Source organism: Eutrigla gurnardus (assembly GCF_963514095.1).
Source record: "Eutrigla gurnardus genome assembly, chromosome: 6".
Taxonomy (NCBI): Eukaryota; Metazoa; Chordata; class Actinopteri; order Perciformes; family Triglidae; genus Eutrigla; species Eutrigla gurnardus.
In genome coordinates this window covers 6,460,619-6,486,163 of record NC_139920.1, presented here as the reverse complement: position 1 = coordinate 6,486,163, position 25,545 = coordinate 6,460,619, and the positions used below count along the sequence as shown (strand labels likewise).

At 42.8% G+C, this 25,545-nt stretch overlaps 1 protein-coding gene across 1 annotated transcript in view; it reads right to left on the bottom strand.

The window, feature by feature from the left end:
• Window positions 1–92: 92 nt before the first annotated feature.
• kifap3a (kinesin-associated protein 3a) overlaps window positions 93–25,545 on the bottom strand; it is a 30,890-nt gene continuing 5,437 nt past the window's right edge. The window contains exons 8-20 of the mRNA XM_084011562.1: window positions 25,346–25,444; window positions 24,195–24,373; window positions 20,780–20,942; window positions 16,650–16,750; window positions 14,264–14,372; window positions 14,040–14,152; window positions 13,073–13,238; window positions 11,532–11,657; window positions 10,622–10,720; window positions 9,922–10,007; window positions 7,531–7,720; window positions 7,344–7,434; window positions 93–1,479 (exon numbers count right to left, since the gene is read on the bottom strand). Coding sequence (XP_083867688.1) covers window positions 1,380–1,479; window positions 7,344–7,434; window positions 7,531–7,720; window positions 9,922–10,007; window positions 10,622–10,720; window positions 11,532–11,657; window positions 13,073–13,238; window positions 14,040–14,152; window positions 14,264–14,372; window positions 16,650–16,750; window positions 20,780–20,942; window positions 24,195–24,373; window positions 25,346–25,444 — 1,622 coding nt within the window. The 3' untranslated portion in view covers window positions 93–1,379. The remainder of the gene's footprint in view (window positions 1,480–7,343; window positions 7,435–7,530; window positions 7,721–9,921; window positions 10,008–10,621; window positions 10,721–11,531; window positions 11,658–13,072; window positions 13,239–14,039; window positions 14,153–14,263; window positions 14,373–16,649; window positions 16,751–20,779; window positions 20,943–24,194; window positions 24,374–25,345; window positions 25,445–25,545) is intronic.

Here is a 25,545-nt window from a genome sequence, read left to right as displayed (position 1 = left end):
ACTATTTCTGTGTGAACTCTCTGGTTTCGAGGTGGGGGAAAACAACACAAACAATAAATGGTTTTATTTGCCAATAAAACAAACGCAGCATGGGGCTTTCATTCTTTATTTATTTATTATTTTTAAACCAATCACAGACACACTGGGCTGAGAAATGTCAAAAACCTACAAGTAAGCCAACATCTGTGACAGATTAAGTACAGTTTGACGACAATATGTCTGCCATTTATTTGAGATGTTGCACCACAGAAGTATCTCATATTTCAGCGGGCCGGCAGCGCTCCAGGCACATCGAGAAGAAGATAAATAATAAAAATAAATTATTTACCATTTTTTTCATATTAAGACATTTTTCAAGATAAGACAATATAGGCTCAACATTTCTTCTTAAATTACATTCACAGAAATAAAGACAAATGACATTTTAATCCAGCACTGGGGGTTTTCTACTGACTGCTGCAGAGCTTCCAGTGTGAACAAAAACAAGAAAATACCAAACACTCATTCTTTTATGGTCCTTCGTTTTCTAGGATGTTTCCTGGAAATTACTGTAGTTTGATACTAATTATAGGGACAACACTCAGAGTTTATAAAAGGTTGTTGACTCCCGGTTATATTCAAATTAAAGTGCACCGGTGTGTGTGTGTGTGTGTGTGTGTGTGTGCGTCCTGCTGCCTCAAATACTCACTAGAGCAGTAAATGTGGATTCATCCACCGCTGAAAGTAGTCCCCAACAAATGCACTATTTCCTCCTTACTAAGCCAAAACACTAAACAATTTATTTGTAGTGTTTTTTCTACTTCAGTAGGACCTAATGGTCTGTGCTGAGAGCCACATAGAGGAAGAGCATTGAGACCAACATGCACATTGTTGGTTTACAGTCGACACATGGGCTTTGTTGACATGAGGAAGAAATATAGAACACCAAACTTATTTTTCAAAATTCACTTTTCTATTCTGTTGTTTGTTTTTTGCCTGAAATAGTGTTGAATGAATCACATGATCATATTAGGCAGACTGTGGTAATAAAAGAAAGAAAGAAACATTCAGTTGTGCATACACAAATGCATTTCAGTGTTAATTCGCCAGCTGCCTAGCTTATCAAGCTTAAATTCACGACACGATCGCAAAATCAACATTAAAATGATATTTACAAATTAATCGGAATAAAAGACTAATTAAAACTAAGACTAACCTTAATATATATATATATAGGTTTGAAAGTGTATAACCTTGAAGTAATATCAATAAGTTTTTCTTTGAGTCTTAAGGGTTTTGTGGGTGATTACTTTTGGTGCTTTATCTACCTGTGTGTGTGTGTGTGTGTGTGTGTGTGTGTGTGTGTGTGTGTGTGTGTGTGTGTGAGAGAGGTTCCAGGTTCAGCGGGAGGCCGTGTTGTAGCTGTAGACAAACTGTTCATCGGGGCGGAAGCCGTAGGCGCTGACAGGCCGATCTGCCGGGACAAACTGCTCGGACAAACTGACGGGGCAAAAGCAGAGACAGACGGGAAGAATTAATACAATCTGATACAGTCAGTAAACCATTACCAATCACACAATGTGCTTTATATTATACATAAACCATAATATGGAAATTTAATAGAGATGCAACAGAGATAGACACACTTTTGAAATGCCTTTTCTTTTCTACTGGTATTAAAACTACCTCAACATTTGCCACGACTATGAGAAGTACTGCCAAAGTTGGACACATGTGTGAAATGATCTGGCCTGTTCAATGGAAACATGCAGCGTTGCCGTTTCTGGAACCAGGATGGAGCACCAACGGCCAAAATATGATCTAAAATAAGCCCCTAATAGTCTTGTGGGCAGAAATTTACCACGTTGAAGAAGCTAAGTAGAAAAGCAACTGTTTTTTTTTTTTTTAACACAATGTATTCTTTAATAATAATCCCCCAAATTTGGAGATACAAAACAACATGACAATAAAAAACATTTGATCATTTGATTGTACAGATTTGCCTGCAGATCAGCTGATGGGTCAGACGCTCTGCCATGATGTAGAAGAACTTGACAGGTCTGCTTGGAGCCCTGACCTCAACCTCCAACACCTGGGATGACCTCCCTAATACCTCCCTAATGCTCTTGTGTCTGAATGGGAGCAGCAGGTTCTGAACATCTGGAGGAAAGATTGAAACCAGAAAACAGCAGCACCACCACCAGGTGGAGCTCTGACACCAGACATCGCTCTGGAAACCCCCAGAGATGACCCCCACCCCCGAGGCAGACCAACCACTCAGTCATAGCACTAGGTGAAGAAAAAAAAGCCAAGCCATAAAAAGTTAATGTAATATTCATCTGCCCTGATGCAGGTGTTGGACATCCACAAAGACTGTGTGATTTACAGACTGCTAATGGCTGGAGGGGTAAACAGCGGCGTGGCCAAGCCATAAAAAACAAGGGAGAGATGTCAAAACACAGCGCTGTAGCGGCGTGACGAGGGTGGAGGCTGACGGCCAAACCTGGAGGACCTGGCCGCCCTCAGCCCGGCAGCAGGGGCCTGTTGAGAGGGATGATGAAAGGCCTGTATCTACACCGTATAAATCAGTTACTATGGGGATGTGGATACGGAGGGTGGGGGCCCATTTCACGCTCCATCTTCTGACCAGCTGCTAGGAGTTTGTGTGTGGTGGTGGGGTCGCCTCGTCAGGATGGAGCGCTTGATGGATAAACTGGGCACTGATGGATGACACAACATCTTGCATGTATCCCCGTCGTTCAGTGCGCTGCCTGGGCCGGCCCGTCCTCGTCCCGGCCAGCCGGCCCGCCCGTCCTCGTCCCGGCCAGCCGGCCCGTCCTCGTCCCGGCCAGCCGGCCCGTCCTCCTCCCGGCCAGCCGGCCGGCCCGTCCTCCTCCCGGCCTTCTAAAATACGAGCTGTTTGCTTTGCCCCTGCAAGCGCCTATAATGACGTGTTGTTTTTAGCCAAATCACTTCCAGCGATCAGTTACACAGCTTGCCGAATATCCCCAGTCTCCCTCCTCCTCCTCATCTCCTCCTCTCCGTTTTGCCTTCACCCCCCTCCCCCCCTCCACCATCTCCTCTCCGGGCAAAAATATGTCTTTTTCCTCTCCGCACGCTACGGCTGTCAGGGGGGATTTGAGAGCCGGGCTAAAGGAGGCTGCAGGAACACTGGAGCTCTGAGTCACACCATCCGCCTGCCTGTCTGTCTGCCTGCCTGTCTGTCTGCCTGTTTCTATGGCTGACTGCTTACATCCCATGCAGCCGGGCCTTCCTGGATCTATATCCAACCTGCCTGAGTCCTGCTCACTCATTGTTCAGGACAGGAAAGACACTTGTGAGCATATTAGATTTTGATCGGGGGCTGATGAAGATACAGTCAAAACCTGATTATTCACCACCCTCACAATTCCCCTCATTTTTATTTGGAAAAGAAAGGAAAAATAATTTTGTGCAATTTAGGCATTTTTTTTGTGCTTGCCCATCCTGCTTATCATTGGTCAGATTTATTTTACAACCCATGAAGGGGATTTGGATGGACAAATCACGAACTCTCTGAATGATTTATAGTTTATTCAGCTTGAACTGTAAAAACTGAATCAAGACCAGAACATATACTTTGTTTGTTTTCATGTAGAACTTCAGTCACAGTAAACAAAGTAACATGTTTTACTGGACAATATGTAGACATAGCATCATCTGACACATTGTTATTATTATTAACATTAATACATTAAGTGTGATGTGTCACTTTCTATCAAATAAAATAAAAAACTTTATTGTCCTGAAGGAAGTTTGTCTTGGGTAAGGGCTGCTATAGTTAACAGGTGAGTGCTGTTCATCCATTAGCTCAGGTGAAATCTCACACTAATAATATGTTGTTTCCATTAGTGGCTCACAGGCGGTCGGGCAGACTTATTGATTTTACTTGAATAGAAAAATGCTTTTTAACGTTTCAATTCTTTTTGGATGTTTGTCAGATTCCAGTTCCAAAGTTCTAATGATTTATTATAGTTGTCTTTTTTTGGCCAAAAGACAACAAGCAATGAAACTAAAATAATATCTTCAGACACTAATTTATTTGAAAAACCATGAATGGCACAGAGAAGGAGAAGTGATCAAACTGGTAGTAATTTTAAATGTTCATCTCCAGAAACACGGACTCTCATCTGAAACCAATGTTAATATTGGTGTCAACCGAGAGGCTCCAGTGGAAGCCGAGGAAATCTAACTTATCCCGCTGGGTGAGTGACGCTGTAAAATATGCTTTGAATATTTCAAGCCGAGCAGGTCTGGACACCAGAAACGACGCCTGACACAGCTGCTGATTCCTCATTAAGAAACATGCAAATCTACCTTTTCACTGTGTGTCAGTGTGTTGTGACGCGTGGGTGAAATGAGGGGAGGGGGGTTTGGGGTCCTGAGACAAGGGGCCCGCTGTTCCCACAAATGCCAGTTTGGCCCCAGAGGAGCGGCTGCAGGAGGCTGCAGGGACACGTCCCATCCCATGGAGAACATTCCTTGGTAGTGAACAGGAAAAGGAATCAGGCCTTTTTCCTCTGGCGTGACCCTTCCCCCCCACGTCTGTCTTCCAGGGCCTCCGGCCGAGCCCCTCTTTGATCTCCCCTCTCCGTCTCAGGTTACTGCTAACCAACACGCCGGCCCTGGACAACAATCAGGTCTCAGCCTCACCACCCCCTCCTGCCGCCTATCTCCATGTCTCACCTGGTTGTGATGCCGTTTTGCTTTCCTTACTTTCCTCCCCGCCGCCCATCATATTCTGCCACCTCTCAAAGCACGCATTGATCTTCCCGTTGGCGTGTTAACAGTCGCACACTGTCCGTCCGTCACGCCTCTTTCCATTGGACGCATCTCTTCATCTGACCAACGCCTTCTCAACACTCAAACCTGTCTACCATCATCACTCAAACAGAAAAACTTCTTCAAAGTAAACTGCATTGAAACTTCCCTAATTAACCTCTATTAAAAACAAAAATACATTTAAATAAATAAACACTGAACTCTTAAAAACATGAAATGAAATAGTGAGCAGTAAATTAATGTTTAAAAGTCAAAATAGACCACCACTACAGCCAGACTCATACTGGAGTTCTGAGACTGATTGTTATAGTGATATTTGAGTTAAAATATTATTATTAAAATGTTACATTTATATTTTCATTTTCTTTTTAAATGTATTTATTGATTTATTATTTGATAAAACATGGAGGACTTATAAGTTGTCTTATTGAATTAATCTAAACCTACTTTCCAGCTTCAGACACCCTGTGCTGTAGTTTCTTCATGTCAGCACACATACTGTATGCTTTGATATAATACACCAAAACTAACCAATACTCATATAGTTGATATGAAAGCTCATCCCGGTATTCATACACATAGCAGTGATTGTACAGTATTACCTCCATGGTAAAAAGGCCCCATTCACACCATGTTTCACACATAGTTTAAAATAAGCGGCGGAGCTGGCTTTGATTATTATGTTAACCTGGATCACTCAGAGTACAGCGGCCAAATTAAAACCGTCTCACAGACGCCGATTCCCCCGGTGCTTTCAGTATATTTAAAAGGGATCAGTTACAAAGTTGAGAGAGAGAATAAAGAAACGAGTGAAGAGAAGTGAGAGGTAAAAGAAAGTCAGATTGGGCTTTCTCTCTCGTTGGACTGACTGTGTCACCGATTCAGCCGGTCACAGTCAGCCTCACAACGGCAGCCAAACGAAACATTCCTGCTGGCGAGAAAAAAAAAAAAAAAAAAAAACATCGACGCAAGCTTTATCGCACGCAAGAAGTGGTTTGATAATAAATAAGACAAATTACTCACAATAAACGCTCCATTTCCTCAATTATTCATCATCTCTGCAGCGTATCGAATTAGCTGCTGCTGGATATTCGGACTACAAACAGACCCGGGGTCCATCTCAGCGATAACAGGATTGATTTTTAATTCCCAGGCTTCAGTTTCATGTTTCGCTATGGAATGTCAGCAGCGCACTGGGACTAAAGTAGCTGATATATTGGAGCCAGAGAGGAATGAGAGGAACATGGAGAAAGACAGACAGCCGCAGAGAGTGTTTGTTCTCAATGCTGGAGTACTGCTGCTCCGGGTGGAGCGCGGCCTTCTGGGATTGGTGAGGCCTGTTGACTCAGGCATGGCCTGGTACAACAACACAGATCAGCGAATAGTGATTCAGAAAAACAATACGAGGGCCGAGGGCTGGCCCGGTGGACGAGTCGGCCGAAGGTAAACACTCACAGTTTAGCGTTTCCTCGCCGACACAGATCGTGTTCCTGGACAACAACAACCTGCCCTGCTGACAGCCTCCATCGCACACTCCCCTTCTTCATCAGGATGCAGACACGCATGTCTGTGTGTGTGCGTGTGCAGGGCTGGGCTCCAATAGCTGGCTCCAGTCCCAGGTTTGCTTAATACCCATATTGGCAAATCTGCAAGGCTAACAAATGTATTCTTTTTTTCATGTGCAAAACAGTCAGGTAGCAGGAATCTCCTCCTTCAGCCAGCACTGTTGCTTTCACCAAATGAAATGCCAACGCCTGCATCAGCTGTAACTAATTCATGTGAAGTTTACTCATCGGTTGTCCGGTTAATGTACTGTATGACAGCTGCCACAGATTATTTCATCCAGAAAGAGGAAAGAAGTTCATCTCAACTGCAAGTGGACTTTTAAAGTGACTACGCCAAACTTTCATTTTGTGCTGCTGTTGTGTCGATAGTGTTTCAGACCACCAGATTCCCATTAGTCTGACGGTCTGCTGTGCTGTCCTGGTTCTCCCGTGCCTCCCTTCCCGCCACGGGCCCAGCAAGGCATTAAGAATAACTAGAAATAGCCCGTATCCTCGCTGAGGGTCTTATGTAGGTCATATAGCAACAGTATTCATCTGAAGAGGTAGAAACGGGACCAAAACGAGGCCCCATGTATATAATACTACAGGAAGATGTTACTGTGGTTGTTATGTTTCAGTGGACACATCGACCCACCTCTGTTTGAACCTCTGAAACTCTCTGCACTCACATGCTGACGTGTGTACTTGTTGCCGTGGTTACTATATTGCGTGATCTGGCCCCGTTATATAAATTGCTTCTACAGAGCAGATCTTTTTTTACCCGAAAAATGAAATAAATATACAGTTTGGAAGCAGACTGCCTCAACAAACTGAACCAAAGTACACGCACCAGATTGAGTGTGAACCAAACGGGTGGAAAACGTACAAATGTTGAAGCTAAATCATGAGGGATTTGAAATGATTACGGTTCTCTAACTGGATTCAGATCTAGTATAGTGCTATTATTTATTATTATTAGGTAAACAGAGGGCTCCATACCTGCTCATGTATCCAGTCTGTTCCAGTTCTCCATCCTGGAAGTCGGTGTAGAACTCAGGACTGATGGCACCCTCCGCTACGACGAGCCCGTCTGGATGAAACAACACAAACACAATTTCACTCTCAAGCCGTCAAAAGGCAAATGAGCCCGTTTCCAAAATAAAAGAGCTAAAGAAGCCCTCAGTACCGGCGCTGTAGAACAGGTCGGGTCTCTCCAGGACATCTGAGTCCCCGATGAAGGATTCTCCGTCCTCCCCGTACAGGAAGGGCTCCCCGGCTTCATCCATCAGACGGTTCTCCACCATCTCCAGCCACTGTAAATTGTACCAGCGGAACTTTTGGTTCTGGATCTTCTTTCCCCACTCCTCGTCATATTCCTGAAGAGATGTTGGAGAGAAGAGAGGGTTGGGTGGAGGGAGACAGACCACCAGAGAAATGTGTCCACAAATCTTTGGCAAATTCTGCCGGTTCATCTTTCTGTTGAGCACTTGACACTTGTTGTTCAGTGACACATGACTGCTGACACATCGTTCTGTTTTGTTGCGGTTGTGGTGGAAGAGCACATATGCTCTCTCTTTATCATTACGTTTTGGGCTTGGTAACGCTGAGCAGCAGCAGGACATGAATGCTTTGCCTAGAAAATGATGGGAATGTACGTGGTGCTCAGAGCAGTGAGCCAGAGGCCTTATCAGAGTCAATGTTGATATAGAAGGGTTCATTATAGGTTTAACATGGTAGACATTTGAAAGGCTATGACCAGTCGCCACATGACACTTATTAACAACCGACCATACAAGTAAAGCGCTCCATATCAGACCTGTATGACCGTGTGTCTTCTCCGTCCTCACCACTAATATGAACCTCTGTTTGCGTACGCAGCACCACAGAGTTGTGTTTTCTTTTCTCCGTGGGGGCTGAAGGGGGAGCGATAAAGCCAGCCTTTGAGACCGTGACGCCCCGGCCCGAAAGAGTAATCATTCAGATGCAAAGCAGAGCGCCGCGGTCACTGACAGCCGGGCCCAGATCCCCGGACTCAAACGGGCCTATTGACCGCCACGCAGAGGCCCCGCCCAGACGCCGGAAGTGACAGGGACACATCCCGCCTGATTCATCGTAGGCTGGAATAGCATCGCGAATCAGGGTTTTCACTGAGCAATCATGCTCTTATATTAGTTTAATATGACTAATCAGTTATCATGACAGCATGAGCTCATCACAGCAGGGGTGAGCAAGTGCATGACAGTTTTGGGAGCTTTTCAACACAGCCCTCTGGAAATATGGCCGGGTTTAGAATATATCACTGTGAATTAGGCTTCTGTCCCACTTGGAGCATCTACAAAGTTCCTTGTGAAGCCATGTGTGTGTTTGTACATGAGCATGGCCACGCTGATCAAAGGCCAACATCTCAGGACTCCACAGTTATGGCGTGTGCTGCCAAAAGGACCCTGCACAGGGGAGCAGTAATGATTCTGTGTGTGTGTGTGTGTGTGTGTGTGTGTGTGTGTGTGTGTGTGTGTCCACAGCTCTGCTTTCTCTCTCACCTCTGCTGTCCTGCCGCTGACACACTCCAGAGCCCACCAGCTGCCTTTCATGTGGTTCACAGCTTAATAGGTCTCACTGATAATTTCAATGAAACACTTCCTTTGCCCCGCTACACTGCCTGGCTATAATCTACAGCTAATTACGCTGATCTGAGGTCTGGCAGCGATCATGCGCTGACTGGGAGCTGACCACACCTGTCAGTCACACGACGATTCAGGAGTGCATCGGTTTTGTTAATCGCTGATGTCAAATGTGACACATCAGGAGAAGGTGAGTGTTTGACTGGAGGACTGTGGAAAAGGCTCAAACATTTCATGTTGGTATGGAAATAGGAATGAGTACTAAGTAAGAATACTAAGGAGGAGCAGCTGTTTTTTTGTTTTTTTTCATAATCTGAATAGAACTCAAATTCTTTCTATTTATTTCACATTTCCTTTTATTGCTTGCAGCCGTGACATTTTAAGGGTGAGAGCAAACAAATCGCTGTCGGCTCTACTTCATTACCTGCTCTTAAGATGTTAAAGTGTCAAAATCCTGTGCATATCACGATTTTTGTTTAATCAAATGGCCACACGACAAACGTGTAGGAATATTACACACACATTACTGTTGTTGCCCCTTAACCTATGAGACTCCAAATCAGGACACATTTAAAAAGAAAAAAATCATTAAACCATGTTTCCTTTGGATTTCTCTTGAATTGGTAAAATGTAATATTTGTGGTTCCTCCTGTTTCTTGCTTCTGTCTTTTTTTAATATAATTTCCTCTTCGTCCTTTCTTCTTCTTCCAAAGCGCTTTGTAACGTTGGTTTGGAAAAGTGTTACACAAATGTAGTTTGCAATACATAGTTTAGTGTTGGAAGAATAAGGAGGTAAATACAGGCCCTGTAGCCTTGCAGTCATACTTTTATCTGCATATTAAATCAAAAATATGATTGCTATTAAAAGTGTTGCTGAAGTTAAACAAGTTCCAATGTATTAAAAAAATCAGTATCAAAGCTCCTTAATTGTTGTTAATGAGACATCCGTTACTCACGGCGATGATGTCCAGCGTGTTGTCACAGACCTTGCGGATCTCGGCGTTGTTATCGTGCATCAGGTCGATGAGGTACGCGGGGGCTTCTGACATCACGATTCAAGGAAAGAAACATTTCAGCCTCTCAGGGATGTTCCGATGCTGAATCAATCATGTGTCTGTCCTAAATCAATGGCAGGGGAAAGATGGGGATGTGGTGGTACTGTGGGAAAGACCAACCGCTGCCACTCTGTCATTTAAAGACAAAGAGAGCGGAGACAGGTGCCCTGCGGCTGAAGGAACCGCTGTCCACATTTCCTCCCATGAAGTGAACACTTTCCTCCCAGCAGTGCTTAAATCAGACATCGCCGTTATATTCTTCACGCAGAAAGAAAAACATCAATCAGAACATGCTGACAGAGAGCATATTTGTTATACGACACGAGCTGCCACCGACCACAACTGTGTACAATTACAGGCAGCTTAAAATACCCAGATGGTAAAAAAAAAAAAAAAAAAAAAAAACGCAATCGAGGGGTTAAAGTGGCTTCTATGGAGATGCAGATGGGAATAAACAGTGAGGATACATACAGGGCAGTACTCAGGGGTACCACAGGGAGATACAACCAGTCACTGTGACATTCAAACTACCTCCCTGATGTCTCGCGTCCCTAAACATCTATCTCACCTCCAACACTCGACTGAGAAGCAGAAAGGATACGCGTGTCTTTGACGATGACGTCCCTGGTAGCTTTGTGAAAAACCATCTGGTAGAAGACGTAGACAATCTGACACACAAACTCATCATCCTCTTGTTGGGCTGAGATGGAAACGGGAGGGAAGAGAAATAAACATTGATTCATTTTAAAATCAAAGAGACATTTAACACCCCGTTTCAAAGCCCCTCTTCACATATCAAACAAGTGATTCAAATGCATTTTGACTCGATTATATCATGTGACCCAATGCTGTTGCTCACACACTCGCAATCCCTTTTCAATTTGAAACTTCAAACAAGAAAGGTAACTCTGGAGACTGGATGAAACATGGATTTCCTGTCTGCGGCGGTCGGGAAGAATGAAACCGAACTCTCCACATGCCTTTATACGGTGGCATAGTCCAGGTCAGAGTCAATGCCACTTGTATTCAGGGTCTTAGAGTCCAAAACAATGTCACAGATTGTTTTGCAAAATTACAAAAATGTCTCCTAAAAAATGTTCAACTATCTTTTAAGAACATAATTAATGATGTGCGTATTGTTTTCAAAAAGGAAATCTAGTGTGGAGATCTGGAGCCCAATGGGGAAGCAACATGATCATAGTGCTGACATTTCTACAGGGCAGTTTTTAATTAATATTATTACTATTATTATGACATTAAACTTTAGACTCAAATGTTTACGGTATACATGGTTTACGTAAATAGGGTTAGCATCTTTAGGGGGACAGAAGAGCTTTAAAAGGTGAACACTAGTGATTTAGTAGTGGACTTCCTAAGAGTTGGGGGACTTGCAGAAGAAGAGATATGTGAAGGTGAAATATACTGACGTTTAATCCTCAACAGGGAAAAAATTAAAATACTCCACGGTACATTTCATAACACTTTGGAAAGCTGTAAGATGTGGTCCTTACCATTGAGCAGCTCAATAAGAGCAGGAATGATCCCAGACTTGGCCAACATGGCTGCACATGAGTCATCCATGGACACGGTGCCGATCATGATCACCACCTCCAGAATGAGGTCATCCTCAGCTGAACCTGACATCAGGGGAAAGTGCAAAGAAACCTCATCGATCCTTGAAAACGTTTGGCCTCTGAACCAGATAAAACATCCAATAAGAGGTCTACACCTTTCTATTCAGTCTTCAGACTGCTCGCTCTTAATACCAATGCAGTCTGGAAAACTGGACTGAAGATTAAAGATAAAATGTGTTTTTGTCTGCATGTTTCTGAGGACATTTCTTTGGTTTTAAATGATCCCAAGTGGCTCATTTTATGATCAATAAATGACTCATGGAGGATTCACTAGCAGATGGAGGAGGGATGAAAGTCACTGAGGAACACTGAGATCTTTCTTGAATCAACTGTTGGAATATGAGTCCTAAAACACCATCACCATCGCAATATTAGGCCAAAAGCCAAGCAAAGTTTCTGATTGGCTGCTAAAAATTGAGAACTTTGGCTTATTTTGTTGATTGAAAATCAGGTTTTGTAGAAAAACATTTACTGGCTTAAGAAGTGCCAGCAGGCCTGGTTGTAAAATATAAAATTAGGACAAACATGGAACTTTTAAATATGCCAGGGTTTCTGTTATAAACTAATCTAACAAAAAAGAAACCACAGAAAACCTACCCAACCCCAATCTTCATCAATTACATTTAAAAAAGCAGTAGTGAATAAAAACCCGGTCCAAAAAATCACTCAACAATATTTAAATTAACCAATTAAAAAAATGATATACGTGTACATTTTGTTAAAATTGCAGTTCTCACTCTCAGAGTGGCTAAAAAAATGATGACACAGCACCTGTTTGGAGCTGATTTAGACATATTGACAAACAGGCCTGAGACCAGCAGCAATATGGGACTCTACCAGACCCGAATACACACATATAATTTGGACCAGACCTACTGTAACTTGCGTCCCAGATCAGGTCTCAGTTATAATGTTTACAGCAATGTGCTACCCATCTTCATCACAGAGTATATGATTCAATAAAAACAAGAAGGGCGTCGTCCTGGTGACTCATAATGATCTACATCCATGTTAGGTAAATAACCTCAATGTATTGCACTAGACTTGTATTCTGCTTTAATAAAGACAAAAACTGAGGGTTAAGTGGTCAAAGGTCATCAAAGGTCAAGATAAGGCCAAGACCATAATGAGGGTGCTCAGTCCTCATATCATCCATGACCAGTGACACTTCACTGATAGCGATGCAGGGGGAGTAGTTAGAGGTTAAGACGGGGCGCGGGAGAGACCTTGCATCTGGTTTTAAAGGGAGACAGATGAGAGAGCTGTGGCAGGGTTATCCAGCAGAGAATGTACGGGTGCATTACTTCTATAACAGAGGGCTTAAACCATGTCACAAAAACTACTTCGCCACGCAACAAAACCCTCTCACGTGGCCCAGCTGATGAAGACCATAGAGGTCAGATGGTCTTCACACACACCTGGTTTGAGTCGGTCTTTTAGGTAGGGCACCAGGTTGTACTCCTTGAGTACCAGCGCCCAGTCCAGGTCGGGGATGGTCAGGTTAGCCAGCGTGCCCAGACACTCGATCACAAACTCCTCCGTCTCCTCCTCACTGATCTGAGCTGCCAGGTCACCGATGTGGTCCTACCAGCAGACACATATACCCACGTTTGTATATGAGGGGGGCTGATAAAGACTAACCTGAAAAACTGAATTCAACTAGAAACGGCTAATTTGACTTCCAAATATGTCATTCTTTGAGAGGTTCAGATTCTTAATTTAGAGGCTTTGCCACTTCATGTTCCAGCCAGGTGATGGCATTCATTGTTGTATTCAGTTTAAGGAAGGCTACTCCGACATGCCATCAAAGTGGTTTTCCTGTATGTCCACAGGTTTCCCACGGAGTAAAGTTCTCTATGTGACGGACAGAGGAGAGAAAAGGCTGATTGGACAGTTGGAGCATAAACACATGTCGTCACTCTTCTTATCAAACATATACATGTTGAGATGTAACCATCAGGGTTCCCATCATTCCTTGGGTAATAAAAAAGGAAGCATTGCCTGTATTTCTTCACAATTTGGTGAATCGTGAAAAATAATTTACTACTTTTGATCATAATACTAATTGCTCAATCAGCTTCAGCAGTAGGGCATTGTCTGATAAGAACTTACTGACTTATAAGTGTCACGATACAAATTATGAAAAATGTGATAAACATGCGCCAATATCAGAGTTAATGATGAAGTTTCACTTCAGAACACAGGATGTGCTCTGCTCTTGTTTTATTTTGGCATTTTGCCATATTTTAAAAAGGTAACGGTAGAGTTGCAGACAGGAAATGGTAACGGGTAGGACAGGGATCCTGGACCAGAATCAAACTGGGAACATTGGGGTCACAGTATGAGAAGTGCGGACCAACACGACTTTAAATACAAAGTGCTGACCAGGAAGAAGCTCTTGGTGGCTCCGTTGTGCTGAGAAAGGTTTCTGATCATCTTCATCACCAGAACGTCCTTCAGCTTCACAGCACGCTTCATCAGCATCTTCAAACCGTTGCCTAGGGCAACAAGGAGAAAGAAAGCAAGGAGGAAAAGATCATTTTAGACCATGACATCACAGGGTGGGATAAAATGTCCATATGCTGTTTATCCCTCGGTGGAGCTCATACCTTCACAGATGACCTTTGCATTGCTCTTGTTAGCAGCCAGGTTGATGCAGAGCGAGATGAGCTCAACATCCATCTTCTCCTCCCCACAGTCAAAAACCATCTTCATCACCTGTCAATCAGATCTCCTTTAAGCACTTCATTCATTTATCCCTGCGAGTGAAGATCAATAATGCACACATTATTTCAGTGTTTCTGTAATGTGATGGAAGCCTTTCGTAGATGAACATCTGCTCTTTTCTGATGCAAGCTAAGAAAGAATCAGAAGGTCGCACCCAAAGACGACAAGCGATATGTCTTCATGCTGTGTTTGTTTGTGTTTCTGGTTGTCATGTGTCATTTTGGTGATTTTCCTGTCTGGTTTGAGCTCTGGAGGAGGAGAGGAAGGGAGGGTGAGGAAAATTAATCTGATCCTATTTTTAAATATGAGTGAGTTTTTGAGTTTGAATGAGAAAGTGTGTTTTAGAGATAAAGGCCAGCGTCATTCCAAAGCTCCCAAACACCCACCTCCTTCCTCCCTCTGTCCGTCCGTCTGTCTCTCCTGCACTGATTTAACATTAAACAGGAAAAGCTTTGAGGAGAGGAGAGGTGGGGAGGGGGGGCAGAGGTGCACTGCTTCCCAGTGAGGAGTCAGGAGTCAGAGAGAGGGAGGGAGAGAAAGGCTGGCCCGGGCCTGGGTTAGGTATCACATACCAGGGGCCCCGGACCCCAAATCAGCTCCGTCTAGACTCTCTGGCACCTGCCTCTGCTTATTTACCACAGACAGCCACCGGAGGCCCAGTCAGGGCCCAACGCTGCGCTGCAGTTCGACCAACGCAGCCACCTCCGCCCCCCACCTCCACCTTCATTCCTCTCCTCCGTCACTCCTGACATCCCTGCTCTGGAAACCCCACATCCAGCACCAAACGGTGACCCCATTAAAAGCTGGAGAAGGGGAAAGGGGCAGGTCAGTAACTAGCCTGGGAAAGTGATAAAAGAGAGGGCTCTTAAAAGTATGAAATAGGTAGAAAGGATAATAAGGTGGGGAACGGTGTGAAGCAGTTTGTTAACCATGTATTTTTACAAACGGCACTGATGGAGAGACATTTAGATATCATATATATATATATTTATATATATATATATATATATATATATATATATATAGAGATGTTTTTGGTGTGGGGAGGTGGACTTTGAGCAAAATGAATAACAATATTAATAAAGTTTGATTGGCATTTTAAAAATGTGATGGCAGGAAGGGCTGGTGCTGTATGGGTATAAACACCAAACCCTCACAATTTTACATTTTACTTCTCAATTATATCTTTCTCACTCTACATCATGATGGTGCCATGTACTGTAATTCTGGAGGAAAACACTGAATCCTTTTTGTTTTTTACATCTATTGTAGAAACCGTCTGATTTAGTTGAAAATTATCAGAATGAGTCTTGAAAAAGATTAACTTGTAACTTTAACATATGTTCAATTCTATTAAATTAAATTCCCCAAATAAAGTGAGTTGTCTTCTAATTACTGTCACACAGCCTCTGACCTTAATTGAGCTGACATGTTGTCTGTTGTTTTCTCATGGACACTAAAACACGCACCGGATTACAAAAAGCCAAGATGGAGAGAAATAGTTGCAACTTCACAGCTAGATCAGTGTGGACGTAGCAAAGGATGGATGGACCTCAGTGGAGACATGAAGGTAGCAGAGGGCAGCAGGGAGAGTGAGCTGGGCCTCAGGGCGGGGTCGGAGGTCACATCCTGGTCATGCTGCTAGCCAGCATCCTTTCTACCACAAGGGGACCCGTGGGTTCAGATCTGCTGCTGGTGTGACCTTCTGAACAAACAGCCGACTCTCCCGACCACATCTGGCCGGCATTTACACCCAATCTCAACAAACAAACACAACGCACACTCAGCTAATCGCCGATGATGAGAGGAGCGAGTGACCGGGTCAACTCAATCAAGAGGGAGTCTAACTCAACAAAAAAAAAAATCTGTGATCGAAAGTTTAAAAAAAAAAAAAACAGCCCGAGGGGTTTTTGAACTTTGAACAAAAATGTTCAAGATCATAAAGATTTGATTTCAGACAAACAATCCTCTTTCTATTGGTGTCCCAGATTAGTAAGGCTAATTAACAGGCTCCTGTGTGGAGACATATAGAAAAGGATAAAAATGATCAAGAATTCTTTCAGGAAAGAGATGGAAAGAAGTAAAGCAGTTGTCATCATAGCAAGAGCTTAAACTGAGCAGCAGTCCTCTGGTGGTTTTTGGTTCCAGATGTGGCGGCCATCGCTCCCTCGTGCTCCGTTTCTCGTGCATTCATTCCCGGGTGCCGCTAACTGCCGATGCCAATGTGTCTGTCTTGGTCTGCTGGCGCTGTACATTAGCCAGTCTTACCTGCGGTATGCAGTCTGTGTCGGCAAACATGGACTTGAATCTGTCGTCCATGCTGATGTGGTACAGAATGCACATGCTGAGCTGTCTCTGGCCCTCGTCAGCTGCAACATAAACACAGGAGGAAGAGGAAAGTCAATGGATGAATGACTGGTTGTGCCGTAACGCTCCCCAGGATGCCAATGACCACATCTAGGAGAGCGTTGTTTTTGAAAATATTAATGAGCTGAATGGCCTTCTTAACAGCGATTCCTGTTGGAGGTCAAATCAGCACCGGTCGACTGCAGTTTCTCAGTTTGTCGTGTCTCAGAAACAATGTTTAAAGGTTAAATGCGGATCTGCACCAGGCAACCAACTGAAACAGGCAAATTTTTCCTGCTGCTTCAAAGGGAGAGTAATCCAAAATTACAAAAATGTTCCGTCGCTAACTTTATTTGTGCAGGTTTTGAGATGTACAGATTTCTGTTGCAAACCGGTGGTAGTGGATGGGATTTAGTTCAGGCTCCTCACAGCGTTTAGGTCTAAATCTGGAAATATTCTATATTTTCTTATTGTTGACAAATGCCACATGCAGACCCAATCAAGCAGTGTACCAACAACTATTGTGTATGTTTGAAAGCCTGATATGTTTTTTGCCTGTGCCATAGAGCTCCATTGTTAAACTCTAAAAAAACAACGAGGCACACTGTTGAACACAACCATTTAAACAGTAGTTTATTTTAACTCAATCCCACATAGACCGTCCTGCTGCCCCAAATACTCACCAGCACAAAATGTGGATTCATCCACCACTGAAAATAGTCCCCCAATGTACCATTTACCCTTTTTTGAGTAAGCCTTTCTGTAATAAAACCAGATAATTGTGATTTGTTTTTAAAGATAAAATCTTCAGGAGGAAATAAGCTGAGAGACAGAAAGAAAGTCAGAAAGTATTGTTGTTGGTTTGGCTTTAAACCCGTGATTTGTTGACAATGTCTTATAGAATCATGCCAGTCTTATCATTTAAAAAAAAAACAACTTCACCAGCGTGAGAAACCTCCAGAAACAGTGAGCCACTTACTAGTTGGGACACTCCACAGACCTCACTGTGAACAGTTTACACAGGGACTATTTCTTCAGTAGAAAGCAGTTCCAATGAAAACTGTGGACAGTGAGGACAGGTCTGTAGAGTATCCAGAGTAACAGGGACACTGTTTGTGGAAAGACACATTCATGTTGATTTTTTTTTTTTTTTACCATTAATAATTTTTCTACCTAGGAGGCAGCGGAAAAACAAGCTGAAACCTCAAATAGCCTTTAACACAACATACAGTTAACTGATCCATTGTTAATGTAGATTTAAATAAAGCCTATATATATATATATATATATTATGCGTGAGTATCATTTCAATTCAACTCCATTATATTATTACAATCTCTCAAAAAAACTGGAAAAATTAAACCAAAACTATAGAAAGACCGTACTAGAGGTTAGAAAGACATTTGTAATTTGGCTGAACTGACCCTTTATTATTTGTCCAATAAAATGTGCACATCCTCTGTCACTATAGTTTTGTGAGTTTATGGAGCATCAGCAGCAGCATGAACGAGATAAAGACAGAATGGATTGAGTGTTAGACTGTCAGGACCTTTATGAGTTTGACCTCTGACCTGAGCTGGAGGGCTGGAGGAGGAGCCAGCAGGGAGAATTAATAGAGTTCAGACCAGAGTTTGACCCGGGAACTTTTCATTAAGAGAAGTGTTAAGAGAGAGGCTCTTCACTGGACCAGAACCACGACAGACCTCCTGTAATGCCCACCAGCCCCCAAATCCCCAACCAGGTCCAGTTAAAACTGGTCCCAGCCGTGTTCGGTCAGTGGCCGTACAGGGGAACTTATCGGCGAGTATTAGATCCAGATGTGCTCAGTCAAGCCCTGGAATCACAGGAGGGAGAGACCGCTTCTAGCTTTAATTGGGAAAACAGGAGGAAGCATCAATTTTACTGCCTTTAATAAGTTAAAGCTACGCTGCTCGCTGCTCTGGACCTTCCAGCACAGCCAGCGATCGGCCATGTGCTTCTCATTAGCCATCCTTTACCTCAACCAATACCTTGAAATGCACATGAAAACAACCAAGCACCCCCCCACCCTCCAGACCTTACGGACTCCCTCACTTTACTGGTAGGAACATGGAGGATCCTTTATGGGCGAAGAGAGAAATCCCATTAAATGTTCAAAACACTAGTCGGGTTGGGGCAAGACAGAAAAAAATGTGAGGGGGAACTGTTAAGAATTAACTAGACTGTTCAGGGGCAGTAAGTGGACGAGCTAAACTCCAATTACAACCCAGCCTGATTTAAAATCGCCTAACCTTCGTAAAATTACACCCGCACATATTAAGAGGCGTCTGGGCTCGCTTTGCGGACAGCAACGCTCCGTTGTTATTGCATTTTCTAGATAAATAAGCAAGCTGGGTTTGGTCTGTGGAGACATCACACACCACTTAACAGGGCAAAATGCCCTTAAAGAGGTCCCCACCCCCACTCAAGTCTACTCGTTTGTTTTATACTGTAATGACAGTCAACATGGGAGGAAATAAGGCTGCAACACATTTCTTTTTCATTGTTAATAAATCTGCGGATTATTATATTTGATTAACACATTTTTATATTTCAGTCCGTCTATAGTCTATAAATTGTCATCTGACATCTTTAAATGATTTGTTTGAGTTGACTAAATCTCAGTTTAGAACAATATAAAACAGATACATTTACAAATTTGAATAAAAACAATGCTACCCAACACGGGTCCCAGGTTAAATCTGATAGGGAAGGAGTTCTGTTTTTGTATTTTAGACATACATGTATAAATGTTGGGTTTTAAGGCCCTGATTCACTCCTAGATAGTTTTGTTTATACACCTTACTGCGTGTCATCGTAGGTGCATGTGGGCAGAAGTCTGCATCCACTGCAGCAGATAATTAAATTGACACCACACACTGAACGATGTGGGCACGCAAATTATAGTTGAAGGCCACAAGTGGTGATGGGTTTATGGACAGTTCTCCAAATTAAATCTACACGTGTTGCTTTGCCTGATCAACCACCCAAAACCAAAAGATATTAACTTCACTTTGCTTGATAAATGACAAAGCTTTGGAAGTTAATTAATGAACACTGGTTAATCTGCACTACCTGGAAAATGTTATTTAAAAAAATGAATACGCAGCTGACAGAGAGGAATCTTCTATTTCCTGTTGGGTTCAGGTGGTGCTGGGACGGATCGAGTGGGAGGTGATGATGACAAGTGGAGGCTCCTTCTCCACTTTCATCTTATCATCAGGGGGTCATGACCTCGGGTCAGGTCTGGATGGGGAGAGTGGAGGCTGACAGAGCCTCCCCCCTCGCTGTCTTCTCTCTTTAGAGATAAGACAAGAGTCCTCATGCCGAGCGTGTCGGTTGAAAAGAGGACAGTCGGCAGTGAAAGTGGATGATTGATGACACACCGCCTCACATACAGAGCACACATGCACACATGCGTGCAAACACACAAATACAGGCAAACTCAACAGTGTCAAAAGTGTGAGCGGGCGTAATATTTCAGTGTTAAGTTATATTATGTGTGTGCCTCACTTCCTGTATGAGCAACCCCCACCAGCCACTTCCCAAAAAAACAGCCCTCCCTAAATCTCTGAAGACCTCTCCACCTCTCCGGCATGCTCCTGCAAAAACAACATTTGTGCAGAGGCTCTGGCATGTTATTCTAACAAATATATTATATTAATTATGCGCCGTTACCCGAGCCTCCCCCTGAGAGGCTTCAAAAGGCCCGTCGGAGATGCTTCTGACCGTGTCACATGACCTTCGCCGATGAGACAACGCACCAATCGCACGCTCTGGAGCTTTCAGGAAGTGGCTGCTCTAATGGTCACCAGAGGCGGCACGAGGCCTGGGTGCTGCGGAAAAGCTGCACCTGCATAGAGGCCTCACTTCTAACATACCAGAGGCTCTGCTGCTGGCTTGGGAAGGATGAGCGTTCCTCGTGACACGTGTCTGACTTCAAATACATAGAGAACAACCTCAGTCGTAAACACACACAATCACCCAATGTAAACACATCCACAGCAACAAACACAAGCAGTCAGATGGATTACCGAGCAGTGAGGAGACTTTGGGAAGGAGTCCTGTCTGGACCATCTGGTTGCGCAGCGCCGTGTCGAAGGAGAGGTTGAGCAGGAGACGCAAGTTGGTGCTGAGGAGCTCCTCGTGCTGGCAGGGAACCAGCCGAGCCAACTTTTCCACCGCAAACGATTCAGCCTGAAAAAAAGCAGACAAACAAACTTCCAGGTTCTGCTGCAGAAGTACACGGACATTTGTAATAATGCAAATTACTAAAACCTTACTCAAAAGTATGCCGTGTGGTCCACCACTACATTTGTTTAGACGCCATTCCCCAAACCCTCCAAGACTATCATGGATAAATCATCACTAGCGTGGCAGGCTGAGGCCAGGTTTGTAGACTTTTTTTGTAGTTTTTGTACTTTTATGCTTTGCTGGAAAGATTTCAGAGGAAAACCAATTAACAGTTAATTGCTTTATTAAAATGGTGACGTTTTTTTGTAATAGCAAGTGCTGCAGTAGATACTAATTTATCTTAGAATTTGGATAATAATCTCCAGGAACATGACTTTTTCAGAAATACTGATGAAGAAAGTAATGTATAGTTTGTATTTCAACTGATAAGATCATCAAACTGACAGTTAATGATAAATAATATTTAAATACCAAGATTAAAGTAATAGTGCATTCAGTGATAAACAAATAGCTCCACTTTGCCCATGCATCATGAATAATATTCCAATAATAATTACAATTACACTATACCATTCAAATAGAGTCTTCCTGCAAGAGGAAAACGTTTGCCTTTGATGAATCACTTCATTTAGACAATTATACTAAGTACATTTTTAATGTAGTATGAATATTTTAGAATTCTTCCTTAAGTGAAGGATTGTTTACTTCTACTACTACCTCTTCTGTATGTACGTGCATCACAGATCTAATGTGATGTACAGTATATTTCATTATAATTAACTTTTATTGGCATTTTAAGGCTAAATTCATATCAAGACAATGTAATGTAATTGGATAATTTATATTTTATTTTCTAATGGAACATGCAGCCTTAAAAAAAATACATAAATAGAAAAAATCCTAAAAAGGAATTACTTTTTTTTCTGGGTGACATTAAATGTTGGTTCTATCTGTACAGTGCTACTACTCTAACACAATCCTGTATTTACAAATGGGAACCTTGTGATAATTATAATGCATTAAAACATTGACTAATCTCAGCGATAACAGTTAGAAAACATCTGCATGTATGAAACCGATAAATACTGCCTTTTCCTTTTAAGCCTGAATGGTTTGGGGCTTGGAGAAGGTTCACATGGCCTACAGGCAGGTGGAGGTGTTGAGCTGACGACACCGAGCACAACATGACACAAACAGCTGACTGCTGACTCCATCAGTCTGCAGACTGATGTGTGAACATGTGAGCAGTGAGTGTCATTGTGACACAGCGGTGCTCGTCAGGCCGGTGCTGCTCGTTAACGTATCCGTCTCCCCTCTCCTGTGGTCTCCCCACAGCCAGATATCACAGAGACAACCTGCTCCCAGTTAAAACGCACTCACTGCTACTGTGTGCAAAACCAGCTCCAGTCGCACCATCACAAACCAGACCACGAGCGGCGTAATCAACTGCAGCCTGTGTCAATTACCACTGACATTCCCCTTCCATTAGTGACAGCAGCCGGAAAAAGATTATCAGACTGTTGAAATCTTATTTCATTTGGAGAAAATCACAACATGTTTGCTGAATAAATAAAGGCTGATGACACACAGCATCATTATGTGATCAGACTTTACAAAAAAACAAAAAAAAAATCAATTAAACATCCATGTCCTTAAATGGCAAGCCTTTTCCCTGGAGTAAACTGATATACTCAACCGAGCCCGAGTGTTGAAACCACTATTTTCCTGCTGGACACATGCTTGAGTGGGTCTAAACCCCCTGAAGGGTTCTTTAATCTGAATCAAAAGATACACTGAAGGGGAAACAAGGAGATAAAACCAGTTCCTAACAGGGTCTGGCTTTGATAAAGACCCACAAACTGAGTGAGATTGGAACCAGGTGGGGTTGGATTAGGGGAACGTCGGAGCGGTGAGGTTCCTGTATGAGCGCTGTGGGACATGTGACCAAAAGCGGACCTTCTAAGCATTTATTAAATTGAAATTTGATAAGCGTGGTTTCAACTGGCATTTCTACAGGGGGACAGCCATTTGTCAAAATGACTTGGGGGGTGTTTTTACAGAACAAATGAAGAAAGATTGCTTCCTCTGTGTTTGACTAATTGAGTTTAAATGTCTCAAAACAATGTTCATGAGATGCAAAGAAGGTCTCGTTTAGGAGAATGACCATATGGTAAGAAAACTAATTCCATGGATGTCCAACAGACACTGACGCTGAGCTGCTCCAACAAACAATTCAATCCAAATTCTTCACTGCAGGATTATTATTTTATTTTCCTTAACAAATCCATGATTAATGTCATGTTTCATTTATTTCTGTAATTTACTGGTTTACATTTCAGAATCCGTTTGTTGTAAAAAATTAACTGGAAAATGAAAATATAAAAAAAGTAAAAGATGATGTTATTTTCATCCCGACAAATACTGAAAAGCAAATAAGAGAGAGCAGTTACAAGACCATGTGCTGCTCCAACAGCCTCCACTCTTAGGATTTCAACCATACTTTGAAACCTGCTGCAGGGATTTGCTCCCATTCAGTCCCGAGAGCATGAGTGAGCTGCAACACTGATGTTGGGTGATTAAGTCGGTTCATCCTCAAGGTGCTGGATGGGATGAGGTAAGAAGTTATATCCCCTAGGGGGAGGGCAGGGCTAAATCATCCCTGGCAAGAGACCAAATAGCTCCGTTGGAACTGCTGATTTTATGTTTATTGGCGATACTCAGGAAAGCTTTCCCTTCCTGTCTACACCGTGCCTGTGCTTGTGTCTAATTTGTGGTATTGGGCTGTATACATAAAATTGACTAAGCTGAGCATGATAGTTACAGTAGCTTGGTTTTCATGGTAAAGTATAATTGAGTGCATCCTGCAGATTTGTGTTGACATGCTGAAGTATTGCTGCCTGAGGAACACAGTGGTTGAAGGCGAGGTGCATGCAGTTTGAAGCGGGTACAGTGTCTCACTTAAATATTAACCCTTCATCTGATTATTCTACTTTTTTTGCATTACTAACTGGAATATAAATGCTTTTTTTTTTCTTTTTTTTTAATGGACCAACACAATATTGTCAAAATTGGTCACATTAAAATTGAAAAAGAAGAAAAGTTTAAAAGTCTCTTCAATAAAGCCAAGCTCTGTACAGCTTAAAAGTTCATCAGAAATAAAAAAAAATTAATCCCCGTTCAGATTGTGCACCTACCATATATGTATTTAACACTATATGCTGAGAGAATTACTGAAAATCTATTTCTATGTCTCACCATGTCATTCTTGTTCTCCAGGAAGATGGAGAGCTTCTTGAGGAAGGAGACCACCAGCAGCAGCAGCTCCTCGTCTTCCCGGTCCAGAATCTTCACCAGCATGTGGACGATGTTTTTGTTCCTCATCTTCAGCTCTGTGCGGGTGTCTTCAGACAGATTCAGCAGCAGACACAGGGCAACTGCAGGGTCGAGAGACACCAGGATCAGCCTGACAAGTACCGCTTAGAGTTTATTGTACAGTCATTGAGCTGCAACAAACAAATACAATTCTCCAATAACAGCTTCATAAATGACAATTAACTATGTTAACAATGTAACTAAATCACATGATGCTCACTTTGAGTTTACTTCCATACCATAAACTGTATGAAGTGGACGTAGTCATGGTCACGTCTCCGGTTCATTTGGATGGGAGCAGATTTGAAGCCTACAGCATTTTGGCTCTCGCCATCTTGGATTTTTGCAACCAGTGAAGGAAGTATTTGGACTGTGGAGGAACAACGGGTGGATCTGACAAACAAAAGTTGCAGAGCTGCACCCAGAGCAGCAACCTGCTTAGATCTGGATCCATCTGGCTTCTGCTGTGAAGCTCTTCACAAAGTTAGCTTCATAATTCAACTTTACAGTTAAGTATGAAAGTCATCTTAGTAGCTAATTGCATTGATAGCAACCATAGCAAGGCCGCAGTGACAACCTGTCAATCACAAGTTAGCCCGCCCTAAAGCATCCCTGCTTGAGACCATGAACTCATGCTTACAATGTTCACTGAGATAATAAATCTAGTGAGAAGTGGGCTCATTTTCTCATAGACTTTCATGCAATCACACTTATTTTTGCAAGCAGAGGAGTCGCCCCCTGATGGCCAGCAGAGATAATGCAAATTTGAGGCACTAGATCCTTGGATTTACTAGCCTAGGTTACAGTTGCTTGCCGGTGACACTTATATTTAAACAAACGGTTAAATAGTATGTTTAAACAAATCGATATATTACAGTTAGACAAACGGATGCAGTGAGCAGACTGGTGTTTGCTAATCGCAGCCCAGCAGTCTGAGAGCACGTCAAATTCAATTAAGCTGCCAGAATAAACGTCCAGCCTGGTCTTAAAAGCGGACTACACTGACCCTCACAACACTGACACTCAGCAGTTACCTCTGAGAAGCTGCTCCTGCTTGGACAGAAGACTCTGGTACTTTCTGAAGGATTTCTCATGTTCTTTCTTCAAGTTTTGGTTCTCAGAAAATTCTTCATGTGAAATCAGTCAAGGAACTTGCACAGAAAATATAAAACTTGTTACAAACAAATGAAATACTTTCCATACAGACATCTATTTTATTTAGTAAAAACGATCT